General features: G+C 49.3%; 2 protein-coding genes across 9 annotated transcripts; one reads left to right on the top strand and one right to left on the bottom strand.

The window, feature by feature from the left end:
• Positions 1-518: 518 nt before the first annotated feature.
• C14H1orf74 (chromosome 14 C1orf74 homolog) lies at positions 519-2,709 on the top strand. 4 transcript variants are annotated; one of them, XM_043924538.1, is made up of 3 exons: positions 519-732; positions 1,197-1,341; positions 1,615-2,709. In XM_043924538.1, the coding sequence occupies exon 3, from the start codon at positions 1,710-1,712 to the stop codon at positions 2,499-2,501; it is 792 nt and encodes a 263-aa protein (XP_043780473.1). In that variant the 5' UTR covers positions 519-732; positions 1,197-1,341; positions 1,615-1,709; the 3' UTR covers positions 2,502-2,709. The 4 variants fall into 4 exon arrangements, with proteins under 4 accessions (XP_043780473.1, XP_043780471.1, XP_043780472.1 ...); XM_043924536.1 differs by having other exon boundaries at positions 519-816; positions 1,197-2,709; XM_043924537.1 differs by lacking the exon at positions 1,197-1,341 and having other exon boundaries at positions 519-816.
• A 2-nt stretch (positions 2,710-2,711) lies between these two features.
• Positions 2,712-26,548, bottom strand: TRAF3IP3 (TRAF3 interacting protein 3). 5 transcript variants are annotated; one of them, XM_043924525.1, is made up of 16 exons: positions 26,384-26,548; positions 22,246-22,650; positions 20,161-20,308; positions 19,951-20,014; positions 19,668-19,692; positions 19,383-19,412; positions 19,200-19,295; positions 12,101-12,172; positions 9,713-9,853; positions 9,454-9,591; positions 8,164-8,299; positions 7,286-7,348; positions 5,705-5,764; positions 4,462-4,598; positions 3,582-3,695; positions 2,712-2,977 (listed from the first exon to the last, which is right to left on the bottom strand). In XM_043924525.1, exons 2-16 carry the CDS (start codon positions 22,588-22,590, stop codon positions 2,885-2,887), a joined length of 1,662 nt encoding a protein of 553 aa, XP_043780460.1. In that variant the 5' UTR covers positions 22,591-22,650; positions 26,384-26,548; the 3' UTR covers positions 2,712-2,884. The 5 variants fall into 5 exon arrangements, with proteins under 5 accessions (XP_043780460.1, XP_043780461.1, XP_043780459.1 ...); XM_043924526.1 differs by having other exon boundaries at positions 22,246-22,916; positions 26,384-26,531; XM_043924524.1 differs by lacking the exon at positions 5,705-5,764 and having other exon boundaries at positions 26,384-26,542.
• Between the last annotated feature and the right edge of the window lie 1,019 nt (positions 26,549-27,567).

Genomic DNA, 27,567 nt, shown 5'->3' on the forward strand with positions numbered 1-27,567 from the left:
ATAGCACACAGCTGTTCGGAGTGAAAACACTCATGCCCTTCACGCCCTATTTAGCGATGACGAACCTTGGCCAGGACATTTGTCCACCCACTTCTCGGAATTCAGCCTTTCAGATTCAGGGCTTAGGCAGGTCAAAGTGAAAACCAGCCGTGCAGCACCACCTACAAGTGAAGATCTGTGAAGCACGTCGCTAATCTTGAGAGGTTTCGTTTGGAGAGGAAAGTGAACTTCTCCAGAAACAAATCAAACGGTGTTCCGGCGTCGCGTGCTCTGCTTCTGTCCTCCGGGTCAGGTGGGACACTGGACTTAATAATACACAAGGTGGGGAAGCGGCGGAGCGCTGGGACACGCAACGGACGACCAGCTTCACCCGCCCGCTTTCTTCCACTCCTCCCCTTTCCGTTCCTACGCTGACGGGTGGGGCCAACGCCTCTCTGGCCGGAAAGGGCTGGGCCTCAGGCGCCCACACTTCCGGCCGGCTGGTTCTAACGCGAGGCGCGGGAGCCGACTGGGTGACGTCACGGAAGGGGGCGGAACTGGGGTTGTGTTGGGCATGCGCAGTAGGCTGACTTCGCCGACTCGGCCCCTTAGGCAGTGAAGGACTTACCCATGCTGAGAGGATTTTCCACTGTTGTTGCTGCTGAGGGTTCGGTCCTCACGGTCTTCCTGCCAAGGGGCAGGAAACTGGAAGGAGTTCCTGAGCCCGCGAGCCTGCAGCGGAAGTAGAAGAACGTAGGTATCAGTATGTGTGAGAGACAACTCTGCCTCATTTAACAAGTCAGGATGCTACGTTCACGAAAAGGCGTGGGGGTTGAGGTGAGCCCATCGTCCCGGAGCCCGAAGATATCCTTTAGTAGGAGAAGGCAGGACCGTCAGAAGTTAAATTACAACCTTCTTGCAATTCTAGCTGGTTTCATTTGTTTACTTTTATGTCTCGGTGAGATGTTTGGTGGCTTCACAGTTGGCTGCCAATGCAGGAGACGCGGGTTTGATCCCTGGGGGGAGAAGACTCCCTGGAGGAAGGCAGGGCAACCCACTCCAGTATTCTTGTCTGGAGAATCCCATGCACAGAGGAACCTGGCGGGCTACAGTCCATGGCGTCAAAAGAGTAGACGGGATGTAGCAGGCACACAGCGAGATGGTTGGTAGGCCACATTCTAGTGTGTATTAGTTTAATTAGATTGTTTTTCTTACAGCTTTTCTTGGCTGGAAGAGAAGGAGGAGTTGGAAATGAAAAAGAGTGCCTTTGAAACCCAGAACTTTGCTCAGAAGGCAGAATTTTTCTCAGATCTGTTCTCTCTCTTCTCTGCCCTAAGCTCCCTTAAGTTTGAAGCAGAGAAAGTAAGTTACAACAAGTCAAACTTAGGATGGACGCTAGGGAATATAAATCTAACCATAGGCCAGAAAGACACAGGAATTTGGGACTGATAGAGACTTAAGTCAACGAGTAAATCAAGTGGCATTGGTGACCCTGTCTTGTCTGGGTGGGGTTAGCATTCCAAAGCAGAGGGGAAAATGACCTCTGGAAGATGCTGTAAGACTTTAGGAAAAGCTGTTGGCAGGTTTCCTGCCGTATCACTGGCTGGTGTTAATAATCCCCTGGTTTGTTTTTAGGCCCTTCTTCAAGTGTCTGGAGGTCAGGGAAGCAGCCCAGGGGAGGGAACTGTGACTAGTTAAAGAGGCCCTGCTTACTGTTGCTACCAGATCGCATGTCAACACCAAGTCCTCAGCTCCTGGTGGAAGCTGCTCAGCAGACCCTGGGCATGGGAAAGAGACGGGGCCCTCCCAGAGCCGTCTGCCTTCATCTCGCTGGAGAGGTGCTGGCTGTGGCCAGGGGACTGAAGCCAGCTCTGCTGTATGATTGCGGCTCTGCAGGGGCAGCCGAGCTCCAGAGCTACCTGGAGGAGCTGCGGGGCCTGGGCTTCCCGACCCAGGGACTGCACGTCCTCGAGATTGCAGAGAACAGCCTGATTGTCCATCCCGAGCATGTGCGTCGGCACTTGGAGCAGGTGCTGCTTGGGAGCATAGCGTTTGTGGATGTTTCTGGCTCTCAACCTTACCCTTCCGTCTGCTCCCTGGACCAGCTGCAGGATTTGAAGGCCTTTGTGGCGGAGATCATCACACATTTGCAGGGGCTGCAGAGGGACCGATCCCTGTCAATCTCCTGCGGCAGACTGTGTTCCTCGGCCTGGAATCTCTGTACTGTGTTTGGGATCCTCCTGGGCTATCCTGTCCCCTATACTTTTGATGTGAACCAAGGAGAGGACAACTGTTTAGCCCAGACTCCACTACGAGTGTTCACTGCCCGGATCTCATGGCTGTGCTGTCAGCCACCAGTCTTGCTGTATTCCTTTAGTGTGCCGGAGAGCCTGTTCCTGTCCTTGAGGGACATTCTAAATACTTGGGAGAAGGACCTTAGAACTCGATGTAGGACTCAAAATGACTTTGCTGACCTCAGCATCTCCTCTGAGATAGTCACACTGCCGGCAGTGGCTCTCTGACTTTAACTTTTCCTGTGTGGAAGGTGCTTGGTAAATGATCAGCTCTAGGTCAGGGATGGCAAATAGGAATCATTTCAAGTGCCAATTGCGAGTATCTCGAGGACACTAGGGAAGAATACTGTAATCCATTTGTCATTTCTGTGCTGAACTGGACTAGGGAGAATAGACCAGGATGCTTCAGGAATAAACAGAGTTCTTCGGGACAGACCATCAGGTGAAATTTATTTGTTTATTTTTACAGCAGGTTAAAAAAATAGTAAGTCAAAAATCTTAGTTGCGTTGGGAAAACCCAGACCTTGAAGTACCCAAACCTGAGTTTTTTCATTTCTTTTTTTAAACTGAGTTTCTTGTTTCTGATTTTCACCCAGGGCAGCGGTCACCAGTTAGAGCATCAGGCTGTCCTTATTGGCCAGCATCACTGCCACTGCAATAGCAGTCAGCGCCGTCAGCATCAGGAGCCACCGGCCACATTGCCTCTGTGAGGAGGGAGGGGGAGAAAAGAGAAAGAGGCCGTGGGTTGGTCAGAGAAGATACAGGCAAAAATAATCTTCCTCCTTCCCCTTCTAGCCCAGTTGAAAACCTTGGGTTGGTGGAGGAGAGAAAGCTTTTTATATCACTATCTCTGTCACTTTGCCACCTGTCTTGGGATAAAATCACTTTACCAAAGGTCACTGGCCCAGCAAACCACAGCCAGCAGGGGCCAAGTACTTAAAAGCTGATAGGAATCAAAAGTGGAAAATATTTGAGCAAAATCATATTATTCTCTGTTAATATTCCTTTCGCTTTCTTCACTCTGTTCTTGCCACTACGCTCAAAATAGACTGAAAGTACACCATTTCATACTTTAGCCAGTAGTAAGTTTTTCCCTTGAGGCTCCAGAGTTCCATGAAAATCAGGTTTGGAGGCATGAGCCAGTGTTTCTTTTCATGGTTGCTATGCTGTCAGTACAGTATAAACCAAGCTGAACGGAGCAGGCTGGTCAGATGTTGGCGCGGGCTGGGCAATTTTATGAGCAAGTTTTGGCGGAGGGAGGAAGCACCCCGCCATCATCCCGGGCTCTGTGGGAGGTTAGACTCTTACTCTGGGGGGCGGCTGTCGGCTCTGGCTGAGCTCTTCCCGACAGTGCTGCAGCTTACGCAGGCAGGAGAGGTACTCGTCGCTGAGGTTGTCTAGTTCCGAATGCAGCTCTCGGCACTGTGGGCGAGAACACCACCGAGGTCGTCACCACGGTTCTGGCGGGGCAGGGCCCCGGGAGGGCAGAGGGCCCTGTGTAAGCTACCCTGCCATTCATCGGTCATTTTTCCCGCCAGCCTCCCTTCCCAGCCTTTCTCAGACTTTCAGTTTGCCTTTCGACAGCCTCGCCTAGCTTATCCATGTGTTCGTTTAAATGCATATTTTACATGAAGTGTAATGCATACTGTATATGTCATATATAATGCATATTATAATATTATGTATTATATGTGTAAGTGCTTTTGTGTGACAGTTGTTATGTGCAAGTGCTTTGTAAATGGGGACACAAAAGGGAAGTTCCTACAGCGCAGATGACCTGGAAGTGATCTTAGTGCAAGCCTCTTTGTGGGGAGCTAGTTGCATGTGAATACTTCCGGACATATGTATTTTGTGAGTATGTAGGTAGGAAGAGTTTTGTTATTTAAAAGACTCTGTATAAAGTTTTAAGATACTCATTGTACAACAGAGTTTGAGGAGTTAATGATTTATTAAATGAGTTTGAGTTTAGGTTGACTTTCTGAAAGGTAACTCTTTAATAAAACCTTGAATAAAGATTGGTATAAAGAAGGAAAAGATTGACAAGCTAAGTTGAGAGTGAAGACGTTTTTATACAGGCAAATGAATACCTACAGGCATCTGATCACAACTTCAGCTCTGTCTGTCTGACTCCCAGCAGTTTCCCTGTCACTGGAGGATGAGTCCCTCCTGTCTGAGGTCACCACCTCACCTCCTCTTCCTTGGCCAGGAGCTGCAGAGTTTTCTTCTGGAGCTCATCTCTGAAATCCAAGTCTTGCTCCTTCCCTGGACCCTCAGGCTCCACTTCGTTATGGGAGGGCTTTGGGCTCCTCACAGGCAAAGCCTCATCTAAAAAAGCAGCCAGATTCTCAGTGACAGTGAGGCCCACACCTCTGAGGAAGGGTCCTGACACTGAGAGCACCCTTTGGGGGAGAGGGAAAAGGACTGGGGGGAGCAAGGAAGAGCCTGTCCCTGGCCACACTGCGTGGCTGGCAGTTCTCTGATTTCTAAAGAACTCTCATTGGGAGCCTGCTCAGCCTGGACAGAGAGTGGAATTGGAGCCCCTTGAGGGCAAGGTTGGTATCTTTTCTCTGTATTGTTAGTCCTGCTTAATGCCAGATACTTTTAGAAAATGCTTATTTAGTTTCTTTGGTTGCATGTCACATCTTTTAGTCTGGTGGGTTTGCTGGATGCTTCAGTATAACTCCATTTTCCTGTCCATTTTCCATTTTCCATTTCTGTCCTTGTTTCAGAATGGTGAGAATGGCAATCATAACCTAGAATTCATCTTCATGTAGTTAAAGCTAGTTGATCGGCCCCTTGGCAGTCTGCATCTTGGTGATGAGAGAGCCCTGGACTGGGAGTCAGAAATTCTGGATTGTTGTCCTAGCTGTAGCCTTAATTTGTATGACCAGCTACCTTCATTTACCTTCATTTTCTTACCCGTCCTACGTGGGCATCATCATTCTCGCTTTATGTTTTACCCAGTGATTATGGTGAGAAAACAAACGGCCACATGCAGGGAGTGCGGGAGGCGCTGTCGCCCCTCCAGATGTGTGGTGAGTCCTCAGGAAGCTGAGGCAGCGGACTTGAGGGCTGAGAGTGAGGTGACTGTTGGATGTGACATGGTTTCTACCTGGGGAGCTGGATGTGGTTTGGAAAGTCAAGGGTAAAAATTGACATAAAATCCTGAGTTCAAAATCAATTTATTGAAATGTTCAATACAGACGTATGTTTTCAGAGGGAGTAGAAATCTTTTCCATAGTTTATATACCTCTCAGGATAGGAGGTTAGCTAGCTAAAGTGTTCTCAGAGCCAGTGATGAGTCCTTAAAGTGCTCCTTTTGCTCCCTGACCTAAGAGTCCCTCACATGGGGTCATGTAGTCTATCCCTCTGCCTCTAGGAGGGCAAGGAAAGAGCAATATCTTAGAATTTGTGGATATAAATTTGCTGACCTTTCTTTGTTAAGGGTTTCTCCTGTTCTTGAAGCTGTAAGGATTGGTTCTGAAGCAGACCTGTTGGAAAACATAAGAAACTTGTCTGTGCTAGCGGTCAAGAGTATCTTTCCTGCAGAGTATCTTTTCAGAACTTTGCTGAGAACCTTAATTACTATGTTCCCATTTGTGGTTGGTTGAATTGTGTCACCCCCCCACCCCAAATACTTATGTTGAAACCTTGAGTTCCAGTACTTCAGAATGTGACCCTGTTTGGAGATAGGTTCTTTGTAGAGGTAATAAGTTAAAATAGGACATTAGAGTCTTATTTTAACATGACTAGTGTCCTTAGAGGAAGGGGAAATTTGGACACAGATGTGGACAGATGGAAGACACGTGAAGAGATGGAGAAGACAGCCATCTCCATCTTCTCGGACAGAGAAGAAGGCCATTTCCCTTATTCAAGCCAAGGAAAGCAGTCTAGAATGGATTCTTCCCCCAGAGCCCTCAGAAGGAACCAACCCTGCCTGCCACCTTAATCTGAGGCTCCCAGCCTCTAGAGCTATGAGAAAACCGATGTCTGTTCTTTAAGTCACCCAGCTTGTGGTGCTTTGTTATGAAAACACCATCCTTCTATCTCTTCCTACCGTGTACCTTTAAGTCTGCGTAAATGTCACCCTAGAAGAAGGACATTCCCAGTTGACCCTGTGTGAAATAGCAACTGTTTTCTCTTTAACCTGCTGTATTTTTTCCTCTGTCACAGTTGTTAATACTTGAGGCGTATTTGTTCATAGAAACTCCATACTTCAGTATAGTGTCTGTTTAGAATGTCAGCTTCACTAGGAAGGAAACCAGGCCAGTTCTGTTCACTGCCGTATCCTCAGTGTGTATCTTGGTGCCTGCACTTGGTAGGGGCTCAGTAAATAAGTACCGAATAAATAAAGGCATGGTTTTGAAGTGACATGCCCATTCGGCCCTGGCTGTGTAGGAGCCGGGCTTCTGCTGGTGTTCTTTCTCCCGTACCCCTGTGGCTGCCTGGTTCTTTTTATACTCATTGCTATCTGCATGAAATGTCTCTGTCAGAGGTTAAGGTGGGCGGCAGCCAGCAGAGCTGTTCATTGTATCGGGTCCTCTAGCATTTCAAAAATTGCCAGCTTTTCTTTGGAAACACCCCTTTTCCTCTTTGGCCTCACATGTAATTGTGAAGCAGACTGAGGCACATGTAGTATGAGCTTATTTTCTGAACCATTCCTAGTGACGGGTCTGTGTGACAAACGTACATGATAAACTAGAATGTATAAAATAAAAACTACCTTAGAAGACACTTCTTGAAGCCTGCAGTTCTGGGGGAAATGCAGGTGATGGCTGTGGGCGTGGAGGAGAAAAGTAGAAACAAATGAAACACGCCAGAGGCTAATGTGGAACTTGTGAAGAGCTGTCAGTGACCTCACTGCCCAAGAAGAGGGTCTGAACAAGCAGAGGTAGAGGATATGCCAAGGACTGGGCTTCCCATCGCTCCTCTGGATGCCTTTTGTGGGACAGGAGCCCCGAGAACGCCAAAAAGCCACCTGTGCTACTTTCAGAATCTGGAAAGGGACTTACTCTGCAGCTGCTGTACTTTGGTCACCAGGGCGAGTTTCTCCTCCTCTGACCTCTTTAGTTGATCTGACAATGAAATAAAACAAACCAAAATAGAAGAACCTAAGACTTAAAGAGCTCACCCCTGAGGCTAGAAATTAGTAACAGATGCTGTCTAGCCCACGGCCTCTGACCAGTGTCAAGTGGAAGTTGCTCTTTTTCTGCTTGTCCCAGTTCTGAAGAAGTAAACCAGAACCCTACTACCTTGCATTTCATCTGGATCAACAGTGGGCTGAGTTAAGGGTTGTGTGTGTATATAGGGTTTTCCAAGTGGCTCAGTGGTAGAGAATCCGCCTGCCAGTGCAGGAGATACAAGAGATGCCAACTCGATCTCTGGGTCAGAACATTCCTAGTATTGTCTGGAACAGTACCAGAGTAGGAAATGGCAACCTGCTCCAATATTCTTTTTGTTCCCCGCCTCCCCTGCTCCAGTGTTCTTGCCTGGAGAACCCCATGGACGGAGGAGCCTGGTGGGCTGCAGTCTGTGGGGCCGCAGAAGAGTAACTGAGGCCAGCACAGCAGCGTGTGTATGTAATTTGGTCCCCTCTCAGCTGACGGGGGCCGTGACTGGGACACCTCTATGCTTGGTGTTTCTGCTGCCCTTTCCCTTTAAATTAGGAATGCCGTCTTGGCACGTGACTGCTATGGGAGTAACTGTGCTCTGGCTTAGAGGGATAGGCTGGATCCTTTCTGTCTTGGTCTTGGATGATTAAAACAGCCCTGCCTTTTTCTCAGAGTAAAATGAAATCGCCAAGTCAACCAAACAAACAAATGAAAGACTGACCCCTTTCCACCCAGCCCCCTCTCTCTGGGCTCCCAGAGGCCTCCAAGGGGACGGGTACCTTGCAGGTGCTGGGTGCCCGAGCTGCACAGGTCTCTGTCCTCCTGCAGGCATTCGATCCTGGCCTGCAGCTCTTGGTGCTCACTCTCCAGAAGCCGTAGGGCCTGCTTCATCTGTGAGTCCCTGCTGTCTGCTCCCTGGTGGGAGGGGGAGGGGCAGACACGGGCGGGTCAGCGCTAGCTAGGGTGGAGGTGCGGGCAGGTCCCAAGGAAGAAGAAAACTGTAGGAAATTGTAGAGTAACAGAGATAGAGGGAGCCTGAGGGAAGTGGAAAAATGGGAAGAGTTTTAAAATTCTTCAGTTTGCTCTATTCCTCATGCTTAACAACCAATAAGGGATTAGATTTTTGATATTCACAGGGGATTCCTTTGGGTAAATTCCTTTGGGTAAATTCAGGAATACCAAATCATTGCTTTTCTAGACGACTTCACTCAGTCTTTACTTTTCATTCTCACGCTATCGATTTTTTCAAGGCAGAGGGGGTAGGCTCATTTTTCACAAAGAATTAAGGTTGAAAAGGAAAGGGAGTTAATGAGAGTTTGCTTGTAGGTGATTTGAGGAAGAGAACAGTGAATGCAGTGGCCAGCGAGGTTCTCTCCTGTGATAAGACGATTCACTTGTTGTCTCTTATCAAATAGGTTGCCTAGATCCCTGCTTCAGTAAAGGTGGGTCCTCAGAATTCCAAACCAACTAAGTAAAATTGACGAAAAACAACAGCTGATGTTTATTGAGGGCTTGTATGTGCAAGGCATTGTGCTAAGTGCTTTGCATGGATTACCTCACTTAATCCTCATAATAGTCTTATGATAGAGTACTATCATTATCTTTATTTTACAGATGTGGAAACCGAGGCTTAGGTGGTTAGTTAACTTCTCCGAGGTAACATAGGTTGGAAGTGGTGAAACCCTTGAGGAGGCCAAGAATCCACTATTATGGTTTGAAAAACACATTGGCAAGATGTGTGAGTTGATACTCAACCTTTAAGTAAACTGGTGACTTTTGTTCTGTGCCAACAGTGGGCATTTCTGAACTGGATGCCCTCCCGGGATGGGGTACAGAGAGTGGGTTGGGTGTGGCAGTAGGCTGACAAATGTTCCAGTCCAGCCCTTTGCATTTGGATGCTGTCATTCCACTGAACACTTAGGTTATTTGCATGAGCAGTGTAGACATCCTCGCTAAACTCAGATTTGGGGCTCCCAGCTGAGCAGGATCTTCTCTCATCCCGGCTGTCAGTACCTCCCTCCCCTAAATCCTGCCTTCCCTCCCACCTCCCTACTCCCAGGGCCTGGTACCTGCAGTTTGGACTGAAGCACGTGGAGCTGGCTCTCCAGCTCTCTGTGCTGAGTGCCCAGGGTCCGCCAGTCCTCCTTCAGAGCCTCATACTGGCTCTTCCACTCTTCACACTTCTGCTCGGCTAGAGCCAGGGACCGCTGGGGGAGACCAGAGGAGAGGGAGGTGCGTCGGGGGTCCCAGGGACTCATGCTGACGGCTCCCTTGCGGTCCGACCACCCCAGGGCTCCCAGCCTCAAGGATCACGGAGCGTCCCCACACCTGTGTGTTCTGCAGTTGCTGTTCTGCGCTCATCTTCTCCTCCAGCACCTTCTGCAGTGATTCCTTGGCCTTCTGCTCATAGCTGTTTTTCTGGTCTTCCATCTCTAATAGCACCTTTTTCATTCCCCAAGGGGAGTATTTCTGTAAATTGGATGCAATTCAACAAAGACACATGGAGCTAATGTGTTCCAAACCCTAAGCAGGGATACAGAAGTGAAAAGAAATAGGTCCTTGCCCACAAGGCAGAGATGTCAGTAATCTGGTGGACTGCCTTCCAGGCTGGAAGAGAGTCCCTCAGGTGACGTGAGAAGTGAGTGGGGATGATGAACTGCTCCGGGAACGCTGAGCATTCTCCCTGGGGCCTTCCACAGGCACTTGGCATCCAGCGTTTCCCAGAGGAAATCATCTTTTTGAACCTGCTCCTATGTCGGTGAGCAGCAGCATCCTCTACCCAGTCTCCAAACCCGAAAGCAGGGAGTCATCCTTGATTTCTCTCTCACCTTCTCCAAGGAATCAGTTGGTTATCAGGCTTTGTCAAGTCAGCCTCTCTAACAGCTCATGCCTGTGTCCTCTATCGACTGCCACCTCCTTAGTTCAGACTCTAGTAATACTATTGTTTGGGTTATATAGTCTCCCCATCTTCAAGTCTTGCCTCCCTTCAAACTCTTTTCAGTCCTGCAGCTAGAGGTTTCTTTCGACACCTTCTATCTGATCATGTCACAGCCTGCTTCAATCTCTCATTGGTTTCCAGTGTTCTAGGGTTCAAGTTCAAACTCCCTGGCCTGGCTCTTACTTACAAGCCTAGACTTTTCATTCCATGCTGCTCCAGCCAAGCTGAGCTGCTTGTAGGTCCCCTAAGCACTGCGCTTCTCAGTCTGTGCTTTTGCCCATAAAGCTTCTGCTTAGAGTATCCTGACCCACCCTTTCCACCTGGTTAACTTCTGCTTATGCTCAAGACTCAGCCCAAGAATCATAAAAACTCTGACAAACTTGACCTACCATGTCTATCCCCCAGCTCTTTATGGATTAGGTAGTTTTATTGGTGTTCACATAGTATCGACATTTCTAATCTGTTGACTTATTTGCCTCCTTTAAGGGATTGTAAACTCCTTTGAGGCAGAGAGCATTTAAAAAAAAATAAAATTGTTGATATAGCTTCAGCGATCTGAACAATCTTCAGTAATCTCAAGTTTTAAAAATTAATACCCTAGCATTTTAAAAATTTCTCCTGGCTTCAAGATAAAAAAGCAGAGCAGAGCAGCTTTGCAAATTCACTTGCCTTCCCATGCCTTTCATTTTTATGCCCTGTGATTTTGGGAAAGCCAGAAGCTTTTACTGTTGACTCCGGGTTACCCAACTGGGTAAGAGATAGTCTAGATAATGCAGATTTAGAGTTCATCATGAAATCATTTCCATTTAGCTTTGGAATTATCTGAAAATTTGGATATAAATATTGAGTGGGTCTTTTCTTGGAATTGTCATTAGAAGCTAGAAACAGGAGTTATTGATTGAGATCGATCCTATGTCCAGGTTATTGGACGTAACCGTGCTGGTCACTGGCCAGCTTTATTCCCCGTTGAAAATGAGCAGACGAGCTTCCTGGATTGTATGTCAGTCTCTTACGAGCTTGTTTGGCATTATTTACTTAAGAGTCTGACAAAGAAGGTCATGCTGGAAAAAAATGAAAGCTGTGAATCAGCAAACTTACAGACTAGATAAACCGTGTTCCCCTGAAAAATTCTAACTACATGGCCACCTTATTTTCCAAACATCAAGTGGGAGCAGTCTAGCTAGTCCACCTCATTCTCTTATTTTCCTACCTGTCAGAAATCTATCATTTCTCGAGTGTGAAAACTGATTTTTTTTTTCTGTCTCATATAGTCCAAGAGCAGGGCAATCAAGAGATTGCTGAGGCTGGATAACAATGCCACAGAAAGCCAGGAGTCACAGTCTTTTACTTCTCTCCCAGGGATTGGTGCTAGATGGAAGTTGCCCGTGGGATGAAAATCATTTTGTGAGACTTCACTGTCATATCTAATTCATCTCTTCTAAAGTTAGGGCCTGTGACGTGCTACCCAGATAAGCTAATCTTTACCAAGGGCCTCTCACTGCTTTTCCAGGTATTTGCAAGGTTTTCCTGGAGCTGGCAAAGTGCTGGTACTGGGCTTCCTTTCCCGGGTGCAAAGCGAAGGGCACCGGGAGAAAGGGAGAGGAGGATAGAGAGAGTGAATTGGAGACCAAAGTGAAAATGGTAAAGGCCAGAACTGGGTGAATAGGATGCGTGCATTAATCTCTAGCAGGTGACGTTTCTAGAGTAGGCCTGAGGTTCAAGCATTGTCTCCCTTAATTTCAGGCTCCTGGGCTAGAGGTGTCCTCTGGAATGCTTACCTGGGTACAGGCGTACAGCTGGTTTTCTAAGGATCTCAGTTTGCCCTTCAGTTTCTCTTCATTAAGCTGGCCCTGGAACAAATGGGATGAGTTAGTGAGTTTGGGCCAAAATATAGCACGCAGAGACTTTTGCTGCGTATTCCCAGCCTACTGCCTATAATAAACAGTGGGACAGCTCCTTTAGAAGGTGGGGTGGGGGGTGGGGGCGAAAGATGGCAAGGGATGTTTGGAAAGAAGAGCATCTTTTCCTCTTTCTCTGGAATAGGTGAAGGAAGGATCAGACTGTTCCCCAAAGTCACTTGTGTACCTCAAAGTTTCCTATCACATGGCTCAGGGTGTCATTGCAGGGGCCCATTTGAAGGGTAGATTCCAAGCTCCCCTCATCTTCTCTCATCACTTCTCTCCCTTGTCTGTCTAGGCACCTCTGCTCCTCACCTCCTCTCAGTCTAGTACACGGACCTTTACTTCTAAAGGCCAGGAAGACTAAAGGGGTCTCTCCTCCCGGGGGGGAACATGCATTCCCTCCCTTACCCCCGACATGGTCTGAATTGTGTGCTCCTATCCCCCACCCCCACCCCCCAGCATTCATATGTTGACATCCTAACCCCCAGTACCTCAGAAGGTGACTGTATTTGGAGACAAGGTCCTTAAAGAGGTAATTCAGTTAAAATGAGGTCATTAGGGTGGGCCCACATCCAGTGTGACTGGTGTCCTCATAAAAAGAGGAGATTCGAACATCAGGATGCACGGAGGGCAGGCCATGTGAGGACAAGGCCTCCATCTGCAGGCCAAGGAGAGAGGCCTCGGAAGAAACCAGCCCTGCTGACAGCTTACTCTAACACTTGCAGCCTCCAGAACTGTGGAAAAACACATTCCTGTTGGGAAAGCCACCCAGTCTGTGATATTTTGTTATAGCAGCCCTAGCAGATGAATACTGTCCCCTCCTGGCCACACACACACACACCCACACCCACATACACATACACACACACACACACACAACTGAAGATGAGAAATTCTTTCAAGAAAGCAGGAAAGGGAGGAAGGGTGTTAGGGCAGGTTTTGTATGCGTGTGTGGTTGCGATGGTAAGAGGAATTCCCAGAAAGCCACATTTTATTTATTCACGAGCTGGGTCTGTCTGGTGGCGTTTTGGACACACCAAGAGGGATGCTAATCTCAAGGGCGAGCGTGGAGAAAGGCAGGCGGGAAGGCCTGTTACCTGTTTCTGTTTTTCAGTATTTCTGCCCAGCAGTGAACAACTTCCTTGTTGCTTTGTTCTTTTCCCCACCTGTAGATGGCTCCCTTGTCCCCAGGTAGGGATTTTGGTTTTCCAGCCCTGAGTATGATTTAAGGTTGTGTGTGTCTGTGTGTGTGTGTGTGTGTGTAAGGGTGTGTGTGTGTGTGTGTGTGTGTGTGTGTGTGTGTGTAGATGGAAGAGGAGGCATGCCGTAGATGCCAATTTCCCAGAGAAAAGGCTGTGGGTCTCGTTAGTGGTAACTGGTTTTCATAGCCTTTCCCTGGGCTGTTCCAGCCAGGCCCTGTGGGACACTTGTGAGGTCTAGAAATTACATTTCTCCTCAGGCCTGAGTCGCCAAGGCCCCTCAGTCGTGGGTCTTGGCCGTTTCCAACTCTTGTAACATTTTTGGTCTGTAACGGCCACAGGAGACTGTTTTGTGGTCTGTTCTCCTCAGTGAGTTTCGGGGCACCTGGGGGAGGCAGGAAGTGGTATCTCACAGCTCCTGTTTTGATCTTTTGGCTGATTCCTCTAACCCAGGGAGCCAAGGGGTGCCCCCCCCCCCTTTTGCTTCCTGTATTCCTCAGCTGGGTCTTGCAAAAGCAAAAAGGCTTTGCCAAAAATAATTTTTCAAACTGCCTTCTGCTATTAATGTTTTTCGTAATGTCTCGTGTGAGAGCTGAGAGTCAGGGATTTGGCATCTACAATAAACCACAGGGCTTTGGGACCAATAAAAGAGATGGACAAAGACTTCCACTGTTCCTGGCTTTGGAGGGACTGGGAAGAGTTACTCCCCTTAGTGGCCTGTTGATTAACAGGCCCTGTTAATCCCAGGGTCCTGAAATCGACTCCCTCTGCCCAGCACCCCAGCTCCTCCTCCGCACTTCAGGTCATCAGACTGTTTTCCTCTACCCAGTGGACATGAGTTTGTGCAAACTCTGAGAGACAGTGAAGGACGGGGAAGCCTGGCGTGCTGCAGTCCATGGGATCGCAAAGAGTCAGACACAGCTGAGGGACTGAGCAACAACAAACTCTTACTATGCAGAATGCAATCAAACCCACTGAGCTTGAAGGTTTATCTCGCAGTAGTTTGGGAAGAAAACAAGTCCGTGGCAGTATTCTCACATTTCCCCCAGGCTCCTACTCTTTCTGGGTAGCTCCTTTCTCCTTCCTTAGTATGGTTTTAATCCAATCTTTTTGCCTCTTCCAGTTGTTTTTTTATGTTAGCCACACCCCAGATTACTTTTCCATTCATGTTGCAATAGAAGACAATTCAGGCTAGCCCCTTCGGTGGGGATGAAGGGCCACCCAAGTCTGAGGTTTGAACACATCTCTGACCCGCAGCTCCGCCTTCCTAGACTCCCCAAGTCAGGCAGGAAAGTTACAGCCAAGTTGTTGCAAATGGGCCGTGCAGTTTCCTGGTCCAAGCCCTAAGTCTCCCTGTACGAAGCCCAGTGGTAACAGTACAGGGGAAAAAGCACTTTTCACGGGCCACTTGTGGGCCTTGCACCCCAGGAACCCGAGTTTCAGAGAGCAGAATAGCCTCTGTTGTAAAAGGGAACGAGGCGGAGGCCATACACACCTGGTGTCGGTCTGAGGGCTTCAGGTCCTGCTGCTTCTGCTTGGCTTCCCCTGCCTCTGCCCTGCTCTCCAGAAATACCACCACCTCACCGCAGAAGCACCAGCCCACTTCTCATCTCTGTGTTCTAGCAGAGGTTGCTTAGGGCCAATCCCCTGCTGCACTGTCATCTGAAGATCTCAGTTTCACTTTGCAGAACTTAAAGCCCAAGCGTGTCCTGCTTCGGGTCTGTATTGCCCAATACTGAGGGCTCGCTTTCTCTACCGCCTGAATCATTTCTGCTTTGAAGCTTGGGCCCAGCTCAGGAGTCTCTGCAGTGCCCCAGGGCCTGTCGCATCCAAAAGGCCCAGCATCAGTTTGGAGGCTGGAGGCACTAGAGGGAGCTGCCTGTGAAGCTGGGCATTTAAATTAGGGAGGCCAAATGGAAACGAAGGCCCGAACAAAGCCCAAAGTTGGAGTCCCTGTTCTGGCCACACTCTTCCCATTACTTTTCCCCAGTACTGCAGTCTGAGACTGTCCTGCTGAAGAAGTGGGGTGAATTGTTTGGGGGGAAGCAAGAACAGTTAACTGAAAAATCTGAGATGATTTTTCTTAAAAACAGGAAGCTGAGGGTTGGTGGGGAGGAGGAAGACAAGAAGAGTGAGTATTAGTTGGGGAGGAAGGAGGGAGTAAACCACAGCCCCGGAGGAACCCCTGCACCCTCCCCTGCTGCTGGAGTGGAGTGGAGCAGAAACTGCTCTCCTGTCTGCCTGGAGATGTCTCGCAATAAATCCTCCCCACCTCCAAGCTCTGGTTGTGTCCTACCTAGGATATTAGGAGAGCTTTTCCCACCCCTGCACCCACTGGGAGCCCGAGTGCTCACTGTTGTCAGAGAACCTTTTATTTATTTTTTTTTTTTTAAATAGAAATTTTACTTTATTTTAAATTTCCAAGTGCTTTGTCTTTTCCCTCTTCTGGTTTGGTCTTATGTTCGTGGCTTTGGCTTTCTATTCACTTTTAAGAGTGAGTCACTAAAAGAAAAACAGTCAAAATGGGGGGAATATATATGTTGGGGTGTGCCTGCTGATTGATTGACTAGTTAGTTGCCTTTGAAGTGAAAGTGAAAGTCACTCAGATGTGTCTGATTCTTTGTGACTCCATGGACTGTAGCTCTACTTCCATTGCTCCTCGGTCCATGGAATTCTCCAGGCAAGAATACTGGAGTGGGTTGCCATTCCCTTCTCCAGGGGATCCTCCCGACCCAGGGATCGAACGTGGGTCTCCTGCATTGCAGGCAGACTTCACCATCTGAGCCACCAGAGAAGGCTTTGAAGAAAATGAAAATGAAGTCGCTCAGTCCTTACAGACTCTTTGCGACCCCATGGACTGTAGCCTACCAGGCTCCTCCTTCCATGGGATTTTTCAGGCAAGAATACTGGGGTGGGCTGCCATTTCCTTCTCCACAGAGAACCTTTTAAAATGCAGAGCTGATCCATTGCTTTCAACTCAGTTCCGCGGCTGTGTTACTTATTTATTTATTGGCCATGTGGGGTCTTGCTTCCCTGACCAGGGATCGAACCCTTGCCCCCCTGCCTTAGCAGCACAAAGTCTTAACCACCGGACCTGCAGGGGAAATCCCTAGTACATACGCTGCTAAGCGAGCACAGCTCCACAGCTACTGGACAAGCTCCTTCTCAGGACGGGCTGGACGTTGCTAAGTGTAGGACTTCAGACCTGAGGCAAGCACGTCCCATTGCTACCCTGCTTACTGCCTGCAGCAGTGTTAGACTGGGGTGCTGTGCATTCTCATGATACGCACACACACACTTGTGCTTTAAAAGGGAATCCATGACTATTTAAGTTCGACATAGCCTACTCAGCAGAAAATATTTAAGAGCCATAGTATTAGAGACCTCTCTGAGGTCCTGTCTTTGAAGCTCCTCTGACAGGATCCCTTCATTTCCGTCACACTGGCCCTGCCCCACCCTCTGTTACTCCCAGGCCAGTAGTCATTTAGATTGCTTTGTGGTAAGCACCCTTGTCCTTTCTGCTTTCTCTCCCCCTTCATCATTCCTGCTTCTGTCTGGTTGGGCTTCCCTGGTGGCGCAGCTGGTAAAGAATTGGCCTGCAATGCAGGAGACCCGGGTTTGATTCTCTGGGCTGGGAAGATCCCCTGGAGAGGGGAACGGCTCCCCACTCCAGTATTCTAGCCTGGAGAATTCCAGGGACTGTGTAGTCCATGGGGTTGGAAAGAGTTGGACACGGCTGAGCGACTTTCACTCTGTCCCGGTAAACTCCTCCTCAGCCCTTCTAGACACAGCTAAGTGGTCCCTTGCCTCTGGAGCCTACCCTGTTCTGCCACAGGCGGAAGAATCCCCCCCCTTCTCTTCTGCCTGGGTCCCTTTGTAGAAAGTGCTGTTACAGCTTCAGCACGCTGGAGTTAGGTTTACTGATGACTTGTCTGTCTCTTCCTGGCTGCTGTGGGAAGTCTACTGCCTTCTGTGCCTGCCGCACCCGCCTCAGCACATAGTCGGGACTTATCAGACGTCTGTGGAATAAATGAATGAGACAGTCTCGTTTAGGTCAGCCCCGGAAAGCACCTGGCGTGCACAGCTGTCTGTCTCAGGGAACTATGCTATGAAAACCACTTCCTCAAGCAGCGGGATCCCTGAATGTAGATACCCAAATCCAGGTACAATGATCAATGGGAACAGGGCGGGCTGAGCCTTGGAAATCTCTCTGACATCACTGCAGGCTTTGCGCTTTTGTCCCACGCCTTCCTGTCCCCGGTGGGATGGCTTTCTAAGCACAGCCGTATACGCGGACGCTCAGACGTTCACAGAGGCCTGTGCGGCTGTGTGTTCTGTCTGTGCGCCTGTGGCTTTCTGCTCTGGTGGCATCAAGCTGCTTGAACACTGCAGTCTAGGAATTTCAGTGTGGGGTCCAAGGACCCCCGGGAATCCAGGATCTGCAAGGTCTTCCCTTTTCCAGCTGTATTTCTGTGTAAGGTTAGATTTTCCTCACATAGTTCAGCAAAACAATGTATTAACAACAGATCGAATGCAGAGGCAAACATGAGGATCTCGCTGTCTTCAGACATTAAAAAGATTTGCAAAAGCATAAAGCAGTGCCACTTCTCTCACCGCTTAAAAATATTTTTCAAACAATATATAATTTAAGTTCCCATGTAATCTGTCTACTGTTATTTTAAACTTACTGCACATTTTAAAATTCCTGTTTTTACTTCTAAATGGTAAATATAAAATTTCTTTGGATTATAATATTATTTTTCAATAATAGCGCTACATGTGGGGTCTTAGCTCCCCAACCAGGTTTTGAAACTGTACCCTTTTTCACTGGAAAAGCAGAGTCCAGTGGACCACCAGGGAAGCCCCTGGATGTTAATAATTTTTTAAAGAATTTAAAGGGGTCATGATGATAAAAAGCTGGAGACTATATCATGCCTCTGGTTCTTTGCCTGTGCTGTATCCCCTGCCCAGAATATAGTTGTTGTCACATTTGCCTGGAAAATACTATATGGATAGTCAATGCCTTGAAATATAAATAATTACCTGGTTCTCCCCTGTATTCTACTATATCCTGAAAACTCTTCTTTTATTTCTCATATCGCTTCACTGTTTAGGCATCTGTCTCCCTGAGAAAACCACAAGCTTTCTAAAAGCAGGAACCCTGTCTGATTAATCTCATTATTTCCAGTGCTCAGTGCAGGGAACATGATCTGTGAATATTTGTTGAACGAATGAACTAAAATCAGGAGGTCTGAATGTAGTTCCAGTTCTGCCTCTGACCAGCACTGTGACTTTAGCAAGTCACCTGACTTCCCTGACAGTTTCCTCAGGGGCAAAATGAGAAAATTAGACTAGATAATCTCTAAGTCCCTTCCTGCTTTCACATTCATGTCTGGGGCGAAAAGTTAGGTGCATGGTGGCTGAAAGTTAATATTGATATGAATTCCATACAAAAATAGTTGATATTTACCACAGTCAGTAACAGGAACTGTAATTGAGACATTATTTTTCTTCCAACAAATTAAAAAAAGGAAATTCTTGCCCTTTTTGATTCTGGGTCTTCCCTGGGTGAGTGGCAACATGGTCCTCAGCTGATGACCCTGGATTCAGCCAAGCTCTCCCATATATCTACTGTGACATGTTGGATATTTAACCCTACCTTGTGCCTCTTCCGTAGTGAGAAAGCTCCTTCTCTTGCTGCAATGGTATGGAAAGATGAACAAGATGGGGCACATGTAGAAGCCACTGAGCTCTGTTCAAACAAAGGTTTCCCTTACCTTCCAAGTGCTGTCAGAGGCCTGAATCAAGGTAGACAGTAGGTCTTGGAGAATCACCATTTTCTGTTTTAGAACCAGCTCCCTTTGTAGGGCCTCCTGAGGGGCAAAATGCAAGTGGGTTAAAATTAACCTGGAGGAGAGCAGACAGATGGAGGAGCTAAGGGGAGAGTTCATGCTACTTACTTTGAGGTACTCAGAAAGCTGGATGATTTCCTAGAGAGAAAGAAAAAGGGTGTTTAAGAAGATTGTGGCTTCCCCGAAGTCCTAGAACATGGAACCCGAGCCAGGATTGGCTTGTGCTAAGTGAATTTTCTTCCTGGACTCAGGGTCCCTCCAGGCTTCCTTGTTTATGCTCATCCAGGGAGAGGACGCCCCATCCATCCCAGCTGAGTTTACCAATGAATTCCAGAGCTTGGAGGAGATTAGATGCTATGTGATTCTACACTTCCACCATGAGGATTTTCTTACCTTATCTAGAACTGCAACTCCATAACTGGAAGAGAAGAAAAACAAAAATGGCAGTGGATCAAAGAAACAGGCATGTCTGGAGGCAGGGTATTGATTCCTTCTCTCATCTCTTCTGGAGAGCCAATATGGTGGGAAAGGCCCTCCTTTTTCTTAATTAAGATGGATGTGGAAGTTCCTTGGGTTCCACTCCACATTCTGGGGGAGGGTATTCAAGTGAAAGCTCAGAAGAGAGGAATGGATGGGCTGTGGGGGAGCTGGGGCCAGGAACATGAAAGGTACTCACTTGGTTTGCTGACTGGCATCATTCTTGATTGTTGCCTGTGTTTCTCCTGCCTTTGTCTGAGTGCCTGAGAGGGAGGGGATAAGGTGATTCAGGAGGCACAGGAGAGGCAGTGAGGGAAGTGGGGAGGGGTAGGGACTCTCCACGGCCAGCGAGCTGAGACAGTCATGGCAGGATTCTCTGCAGGCCCCAGTGAGGAAGGGAATCTCTTACCACGGTGGTGTTTGGATGCCTTCTTGATGGGAGAGGCCTGTGGTGGAAGGTCACCAGCCTGGGTGGTGAGGTGGTCAGCTGGATCCCTCCAGGTGCCTGAAGGAGGATGGTTTTGGGTTGCAAAGACCTTGGAACTGGTCCCTGACTCCTGGAAAGCAAGTGGGGAGGGGCGTGTTGCTGAGAGCCTAGACAGAGCGTCTTCGAACAGGGTTCTCCGGCTGACTGCAGAAAGATGAGCCAGCGATGAAGTTTCGGGTCCAGAACACCAAAGGAACTAATTCTAGACTTCACAGCCCCAAGCTTCCCCCTGCTCCTGCCCTCCCTGGTCCTGGCTGGTGGGATCAGGTCCTCCTCAGGCCAGGCAGATGGGGAGCGGGACTGGTGTCCAGTTAAAAGTGTAAAGTCTTAGTCACTCGGTCGTGTCTGACTCTTTGCGACTCCATGGACTCCTCAGTCCATGGGATTCTCCAGGCAAGAATACTGGAGTGGGTAGCCATGTCCTTCTCCAGGGGTTCTTCTCGACCCAGGGATTGAACCTGGGTCTCCCGCATTGCAGGTAGATTCTTTACCATCTGAGCTACCAGGTCCCTCTCTCTCAAGTCCATGATCCCAGCCCCTTACACAGCCAACATGACACCGTGGAAAGAGAACTGGTCTGAGGAGGGAATGAGGGGGACCAGGGTCAGGTCCTGCCTTTCCTTGGTCTCCGTCTCCTGTCTGTGTAGTGATGAGTTTGGAGCAGATGGTCGCCAGGGTGCCTTCCATATTCTAAGGAGACTGCCTTCCTCTCAGGGAAGAAGACTGCCTTCCTCTCAGTGCCAGCTGGAAGATGGCTGACGGTCGCGTGAAGAGAAGATAAAGTAGGCAGCAACAGGGAGGAATGTGTAGCAGTCGTCACAATTAGTCTGCTTTGTAAATATTTTCATCTTACAAACTAAAAACGAAAAAAATTCTATGTTTGTAATTAACACGAAAAGGCTAAGAAATGCCTATGGCAGCTAGTCATGCAGATTAAATCTCAATAAGCCTTACATAACTGACAGGTTCAGGAGGAGTTCTTTAGGCAACTGTGTGTTTATTTATTTATTTTTTCTCCTTAAAATTATTTTTTTTCCACCAAATCATTCATAAAGCTTCTTGCCTTAGAAAGTACACCGTTGGTTTTCTTTTACAGTTGGGCTCAAGGATTGTTTTTCTGAACAGCACCTCCTGTGGTGGATAACAGATGCATCGGCTAAGAAAGCCTGATAGAACACCTATTCTGGGGACAGGACAATATCAGGCACTTCCAGGGACGTTAGAGGACCCGTCCCCACTGTCCACATGCTCACAGCATGGATAGGAAGACACAGATGGTTTGCTGGCTGAGCTCATTTCAACATACCCTTGTTTTTTTTTTGTCAACACTGCTCCTTCCCAGGCCAGACTGATGATGGGCCCTCTAAGAGTTACACAATCTTCGAGGACTTATAGCCTCATAAGGACCACGGAGAGCAGAGGTGGTCTGAAGAAGCTAGGGCAGCTAAGGTTTCCTGGACCAGACACGGCCTTCGGTGAGCAAAGTTAGTTGAATTGGGATGGCCCGAGAGAAGGTGGGTGATGCAGCTGCCTTATAGAAGAGTGGAGACAAGAAATGTGTGTGTGTGTGTGTGTGTGTGTGTGTGTGTGTGTGTGATTCAAGGGGGACATTAAGAAGATCTGGCTTGTGTCCCTGGCCCACAATAAGCATTCAGTGAATGTTTGTTGAACGATGATGAATGAATGCTGTAGAAGATATATCTAGATAGACTGAATCGGAACGAATACTAGGAATTAGCTGTGGAATTGTTTTAAAATTATTTTTCTCTTTCCTAAAAGGCAAGTGCAAAACAACAACAATAAAAAGTAGGTAAACAAGCCCCCCCCGCCCCCCCCCCAAAAAAAAACACAAGAAGAAAAATATCTGAACAAGTAACTGGCTAAGGGAGACTCTATGATGACTGAGGAAGGAGGGACTTCATTTGAATCACTTTTCAGTGACCTCGAGCCCACCCAGGGCTCACAGCCCACCTGCTCCAGGGCAGTGTGTCCCTCGACATGGCCCACCTGCTGTCTCGGGGAAGAGATCCTGTTGGCCCAAGACAAGGGCTCCTTGAGGTCAGCGGCCTGGTCTGTCCTCCTGGAGGGGCCTGGCTCCCTGGCCAGCGGGCTCTGTGCCTTGCCTTTCTCCTCCACCTCCAGGTTCCTCCGTCTGAAAAACTGCTGCTGGCGTGCTCTCCGGAGCTGTTCCCTCTGCTGGGTCCTCGGGGCCTTCCCCACAAGGCGGCAAGTGGTCACGTTGGGGCGGCAGCGGCGGCTCTCACGGGTCTCCTGCCGGCGCTCGCTCTTAGCCTCGTAGCTCTCAGCCCACCGGGCCAAGCCAGGGGCAGGCCTGGGGTCTGGGCCGATCATGATGACCTCCCGAGCACCTGTTGTTGCTTGGCTTCCAGTTCCTGGAATAGCTGCCCGGGTCTGCCCAGTGCCAAGAGGGAGGCAAAGGGGAGGGGTCAGGAGATGGGCAGAAAAATGACCACCTCTCTAGATGAGGGGGCAGAAATAGCACTGTGTCCCATACATGTGGGTTGAAAACTGAGGCGGGGATGGTGTCACGCGGGGATTCAGGACTTCTGGGTCCAGTCTCTCGACTAATCTCTGCTCTTCTCCGGCCTGTGCCTCCCCTTCTGTAAAGTGGCGAGATTCCTCTGGCTGCCAGTTCTTCCTTGACCGAACATCTCAGCCTGCCTCCAAGTTAGGGGAACGTGAGAAATAATGGATAAAAATCACTAAAAGCCTATAGCCCTTTGGATGGCAGATGCGGACGTGTGCCTTTTCCAGGAACGTCTAGAGAAGCAGTTAAATTGGCTCCCTCTTCCCCAGTCTAAAAGGAAGGCCAGCATCTTTATGCTCTCTTGGCCTAGTTACTAAAGTACTAATAGGCGAGTGACTTTTCTCGAGGCCTGGACAGACAGCCAGACCCTGCAAGGTGCAGCCAGTCCATAAGCAGCACCCACTGCCCTCTGCTCAGCCTTTAGCAGCTGGCTCGTGAGCCTGGTTCTGGGCGTGGTTTAGGAGGGAAACCTCGCACTATTGCCTCCAGTCATGGGGTCCTGACATCAGTCCCTTGACATTCCACTCCTGGCCCAATAAACTGAGCTCTGACCCTCAGGTTCAGATCAACCCAAATCCGTATTGGCTGAGCACCTGTGCGTTACTGGCCAAAAGCCATCTCAGAGCTTTCAGCTCAGTATCTCTCTGAGCAGAGGGTTCCTTTGCTTTTTAGGATCACCTCCCTGTTAGGGCTAAACGTGGTAGCATGTCTGCTTTCCTTAGCCCAGAGCCAGATTGTGTCATCAAAACCAGCAACCAGATGGGCTATTCCTAGATGAGGCTGTGTTTCAAAAATGAAACAAAAGTAAAGAAACAAACTCAGTAAGCAGAAGTCCCCAGGGAAGCAGGCTTGGTGTAGAGGCCACACTAGTTGTGCCTTTACACGACCTTACCTGCTGACTCACACCACCCCCAGCCCTCGCCCCTTCTTCCTTCTCTGTGCCCTGCTGTCTCTTTCCTACTCTCCCTCGTCTACCTTGTGCAACTTTGTCTGTTCTCCTAGAACCCTCTGGTAGCTTGGCTAAATTGGAGCTGGACTGAGGGCTTCCCTGGTGGCTCAGCTGGTAAAGAATCCACCTCCAACGTGGGAGACCTGGGTTCGATCCCTGGGTTGGGAAGATCCCCCTGGAGAAGGAAATGTCTACCCACTCCAGTATTCTGGCCTGAAGAATTAATTTCATGGACTGTATAGTCTGTGGGGTTGCAAAGGGTTGGACACGACTGAGTGACTTTCACTTTGGCTGAGCTGAATTCTGAGCCCTGGAAATTCTGGTCCCTGTCTCCACTGGTCCCCGGAGGCAGTCCAGAGACTCATGAAGGGAGAGGGACTTCCCCTTACAGCTGCTGCTTCTATCCATCCACAGCCTCACTCCCCACCGTCCTGGGAGCCTAGTTCCTGCGTCGTAGGTCAGAGAAGGGTTCCTCAGCCTCAGCCCGCAGGCATTTGCCTGCTCTGGCCCCTTGGGTCTTTTTATAGGTCAAACAGACTCAACAGGTAGCAGCCTCTCTGCCCTTATCATTGGCGCTTCCCTGCGCCTCCTGGCTCAGTCTGGAACTTTCTGCAGGATTCTTGCTCTCTCTCTGGGATCATGCCATTCCTTCTTGGGGGTCATGGGTGGGGCAGGCTCACACCCTGAGTAGGTCTTTCATGGTCAGGCCCTGCCCGCTTTCTGGTGCCTGACTCTCCAGTGGAGTGGGCATCCTCTGGTCTCGGGCAGTGCTGACCCCAGGCAGAATGGTGAGGCTGTCAGTGCCCGTCCGCTCGTCCCGTCCCTGGGGGCCTCTCCCCTGTCTCCTCGCTCCTATTCTGCAGGGTCCCCTTCACTTCTCACCTGGCACTTTCCCATTTTAAACTTAGGAAAGGATCTGAGAGGCCCATTCCTATTAAATTATGAATGAATGGATATGCAGCTAAACTCCATGTTCAGAAGCTATGCTTGTGGTGTCCCAGGCCATCGGCTGTGGTTATTCTGCCATAGATGGGGGAGGCGAGGACCCCTGGCCACGGACTCAGACTGTGTGGACTCCTGTCCTGGCCTTGCCGCCGACCACCCATGTGCTTTTGAAAAGCTACTGATTGTCTCTGTGTCTCTGTCTCCTCATTTGTAAAGTGGGAACCTGCCTCCTAAGGTTATGAGGCTTAAAGAGAAAATGCATGTAAGCATCAGGGATGTAACACACAATAAATGTTAGCTTTTTATAATGACATTATTATTACTCCCATCCTCCTGATCTTGGATATTGAAGACTCAGTGCTATAAGACAGAGGTTCCAAGCTAAGCTAGCACTCCAGGACCCAGAATGCCCAGTCCTCTAATCCCCCCCGCCCCCTTCCTCTTTGAGGGGTACTGTTTACCCCCCAGAAGGGATGCTGGTCCCGGGTTGAGACCATATTTAACTGTTGCTCTGTTCATCTGACTTCTGGGTGTGGGCTACAGGGAGAAAGGGCTGCCTTGTGGTCTGGAAACAGCCACCATCTCAGGCCCGGCAGAAAGGCAAAGGAGAGTGAGTAAGGAACCGGTGTGCGGCCTGCCTGCCTCCCACCTCTAAAAGGTGGGGCGCTAGATCCCCTCCCTGCATGGTTCCAGGTTATCCCTCAGGCTTCATAGAGGAGACTGTGGAGAACATTCCTGCCGCCTCCGGCCGTGAAGAGCAGAGGGCTGTGGGGGGCAGATAAGTGTGCGGGCTTTGTCTGCACTGGTCCGTTGAAACACGTGGCTGCCTCGCTCTACTTCCTGGGGGGCAGACGTCGGCACCTGTCGCCCAAGCTGGGGGTGGCAGTAGAAGAGGCTGCTCAGGGAAGAAGGAGACCCTCCCAGACCCCAGTCTCTCACAGCGGGGGGATTTGGTGTGGCACAGCTGAGTAGAATCATCCCAGCTTTCTGGGAGGTCTCAACTAATTTGCTCTAAACATAAGAAGCCATGTGGACGGCTGACTGACAGAGATGGGCTGTGGGAGATAAAAGGAACTGGTCCCCGTGTGGTTCAAAGCAAGGTCACTGGGCCATTGCCCGGGCAGCCCTTGGCAGCTTGACAGCCCTCAGCTGGAGCTCTGGGAAGAGGTGGTACTAGCTCAGGGGGGCTGTCCTCAGTGCCACTGGGGATGTCAGGATGCTGCCCTCACTGAACAGGGCTTTGTCGCTGCCTTTCCCGGTCTTGGCTCCTACTTCCCGGCTGCATGTGTGATGAGTGGCCTCTTGCATGAATGAATGGTCAGACCTTCCTAGTCCAGAGCTCTCAGCACGAGCTAGGAGCAAAGGGCCTGCACCCATGCCGCTGGGAAGGCAGCTGGGTGCTATGGGGTCCCTGTGGGGCAGGGAGCTGTGAAATGAATGGCCCATCCCCGGGAGCCTGTATCCCTAGTCGTCTGACTCTCGGCTCGTCTCATCTAACGGATGGAGCAGAGGACACTGGGAGCTGGGCCTCTGGAGACCAACACGGGCCACTTCCCTGGTTCCCCACCCCAGCACTCAAACCACCGGATAGGACGGTGTCTCCCCCTTCAGCCCGGGGAAACTGGCAGACACAGCGTCTTCTGCCCCACCCCAGAGTCGGAGGTCCCCAACCTGGATGCAGAAGCCTCCTCCTTCTCAGTTACCTGAGGTTCCAGGCTCCAACCCCAGCAGCTCAGGAAAGCATCCCAGCTCCTGGGCAGGTCTCGGCTGTGTTCTCCAAAGGGGCAAGATCTCAGTCCAGGGCTCGGGGCCCTCCGAGCATTTCCCTTCCTGGTACTGTCTTTCTTTTTGCACAGCAGCCTTGCTGAAACAGGAAACAGACAAAGCCACAATACTTGCTCTCCCCAGTTCCTCTCTCTTGCTCTCTGGCACGATCGGAGGGGCCCCTAAACCCTTGAGGCCTCCAGGGCCGAGCTCAGGAGCTCCTCCCACCGGTGGGCACCCCAACCGCCCTTTCTCTTCCTATTAGGTTGGTCTGAACTCTCGGACAGTTTCACATCAAAATTCCCTTTCCAGGATTAGACAAAGATGAGTCTCTGGGTCCGATTCAAACCTTGCAACTTGCAGGGCTGGAATAGAGATACAGACATAAAGAACAACTTGTGGACACAGTGCGGAAAGGAGAGGGTGGGACGAATTGACAAAGTGGGAGATATATATATATTCACACTACCAAATGTAAAATAGGTAGCTAGTGGGAACCTGCTATAAAGCACAGGAAGCTCAGCTTGGTGCTCTGTGATGACTTAGAGGGGTGGGATGGAGGCCTGGGGTGGGGAGGGAGCCTCAAGGCGGAGAGAATGTATGTATACATAGAGCTGGTTCACGTTGGTTAGTACAGCAGAAACTAGCACAACACTAAAGCAATTATACTCCAATTAAAGCAAATTAATAAAAGGATTCAAACCTTGTAGCTTCTACAAAGGGGAAAAAAAGGCCTTTTTCATCCATAAGAGAGGTTCCCAGTGTAGGTTTTTATCTGTATCAGGTAGTTTTCTGTGTAAGGATTTTCTCTTCCTTTTAGTTATCTCTTCTCCATCTTGGTATCATAAAGAGGTTCTGCTCCTCTAAAGTACTGGTATTTCTGCAGAACTCTGAAATGAGGCCAGCTCTGAATTTGCTCCTTTCTGAAGCAATGGGATCGGGGCCAGGGGATGGGGGAAGGTGAAAAGATGGTGGTTGATTGATTGGGGGATAAAGGGAGAAATAGCAGGCAGAATCAATGAGAATTTCCTAGTCCCCTGAACTAGGAAATTTGGGGGAAAACTAAAAGGAATTTGTCTGTGCCTTAAAAAGGAACTATTACAAATGCAATAATCAGGAAATT

Source organism: Cervus elaphus, chromosome 14 (assembly GCF_910594005.1).
Source record: "Cervus elaphus chromosome 14, mCerEla1.1, whole genome shotgun sequence".
NCBI classification, from domain to species: domain Eukaryota; kingdom Metazoa; phylum Chordata; class Mammalia; order Artiodactyla; family Cervidae; genus Cervus; species Cervus elaphus.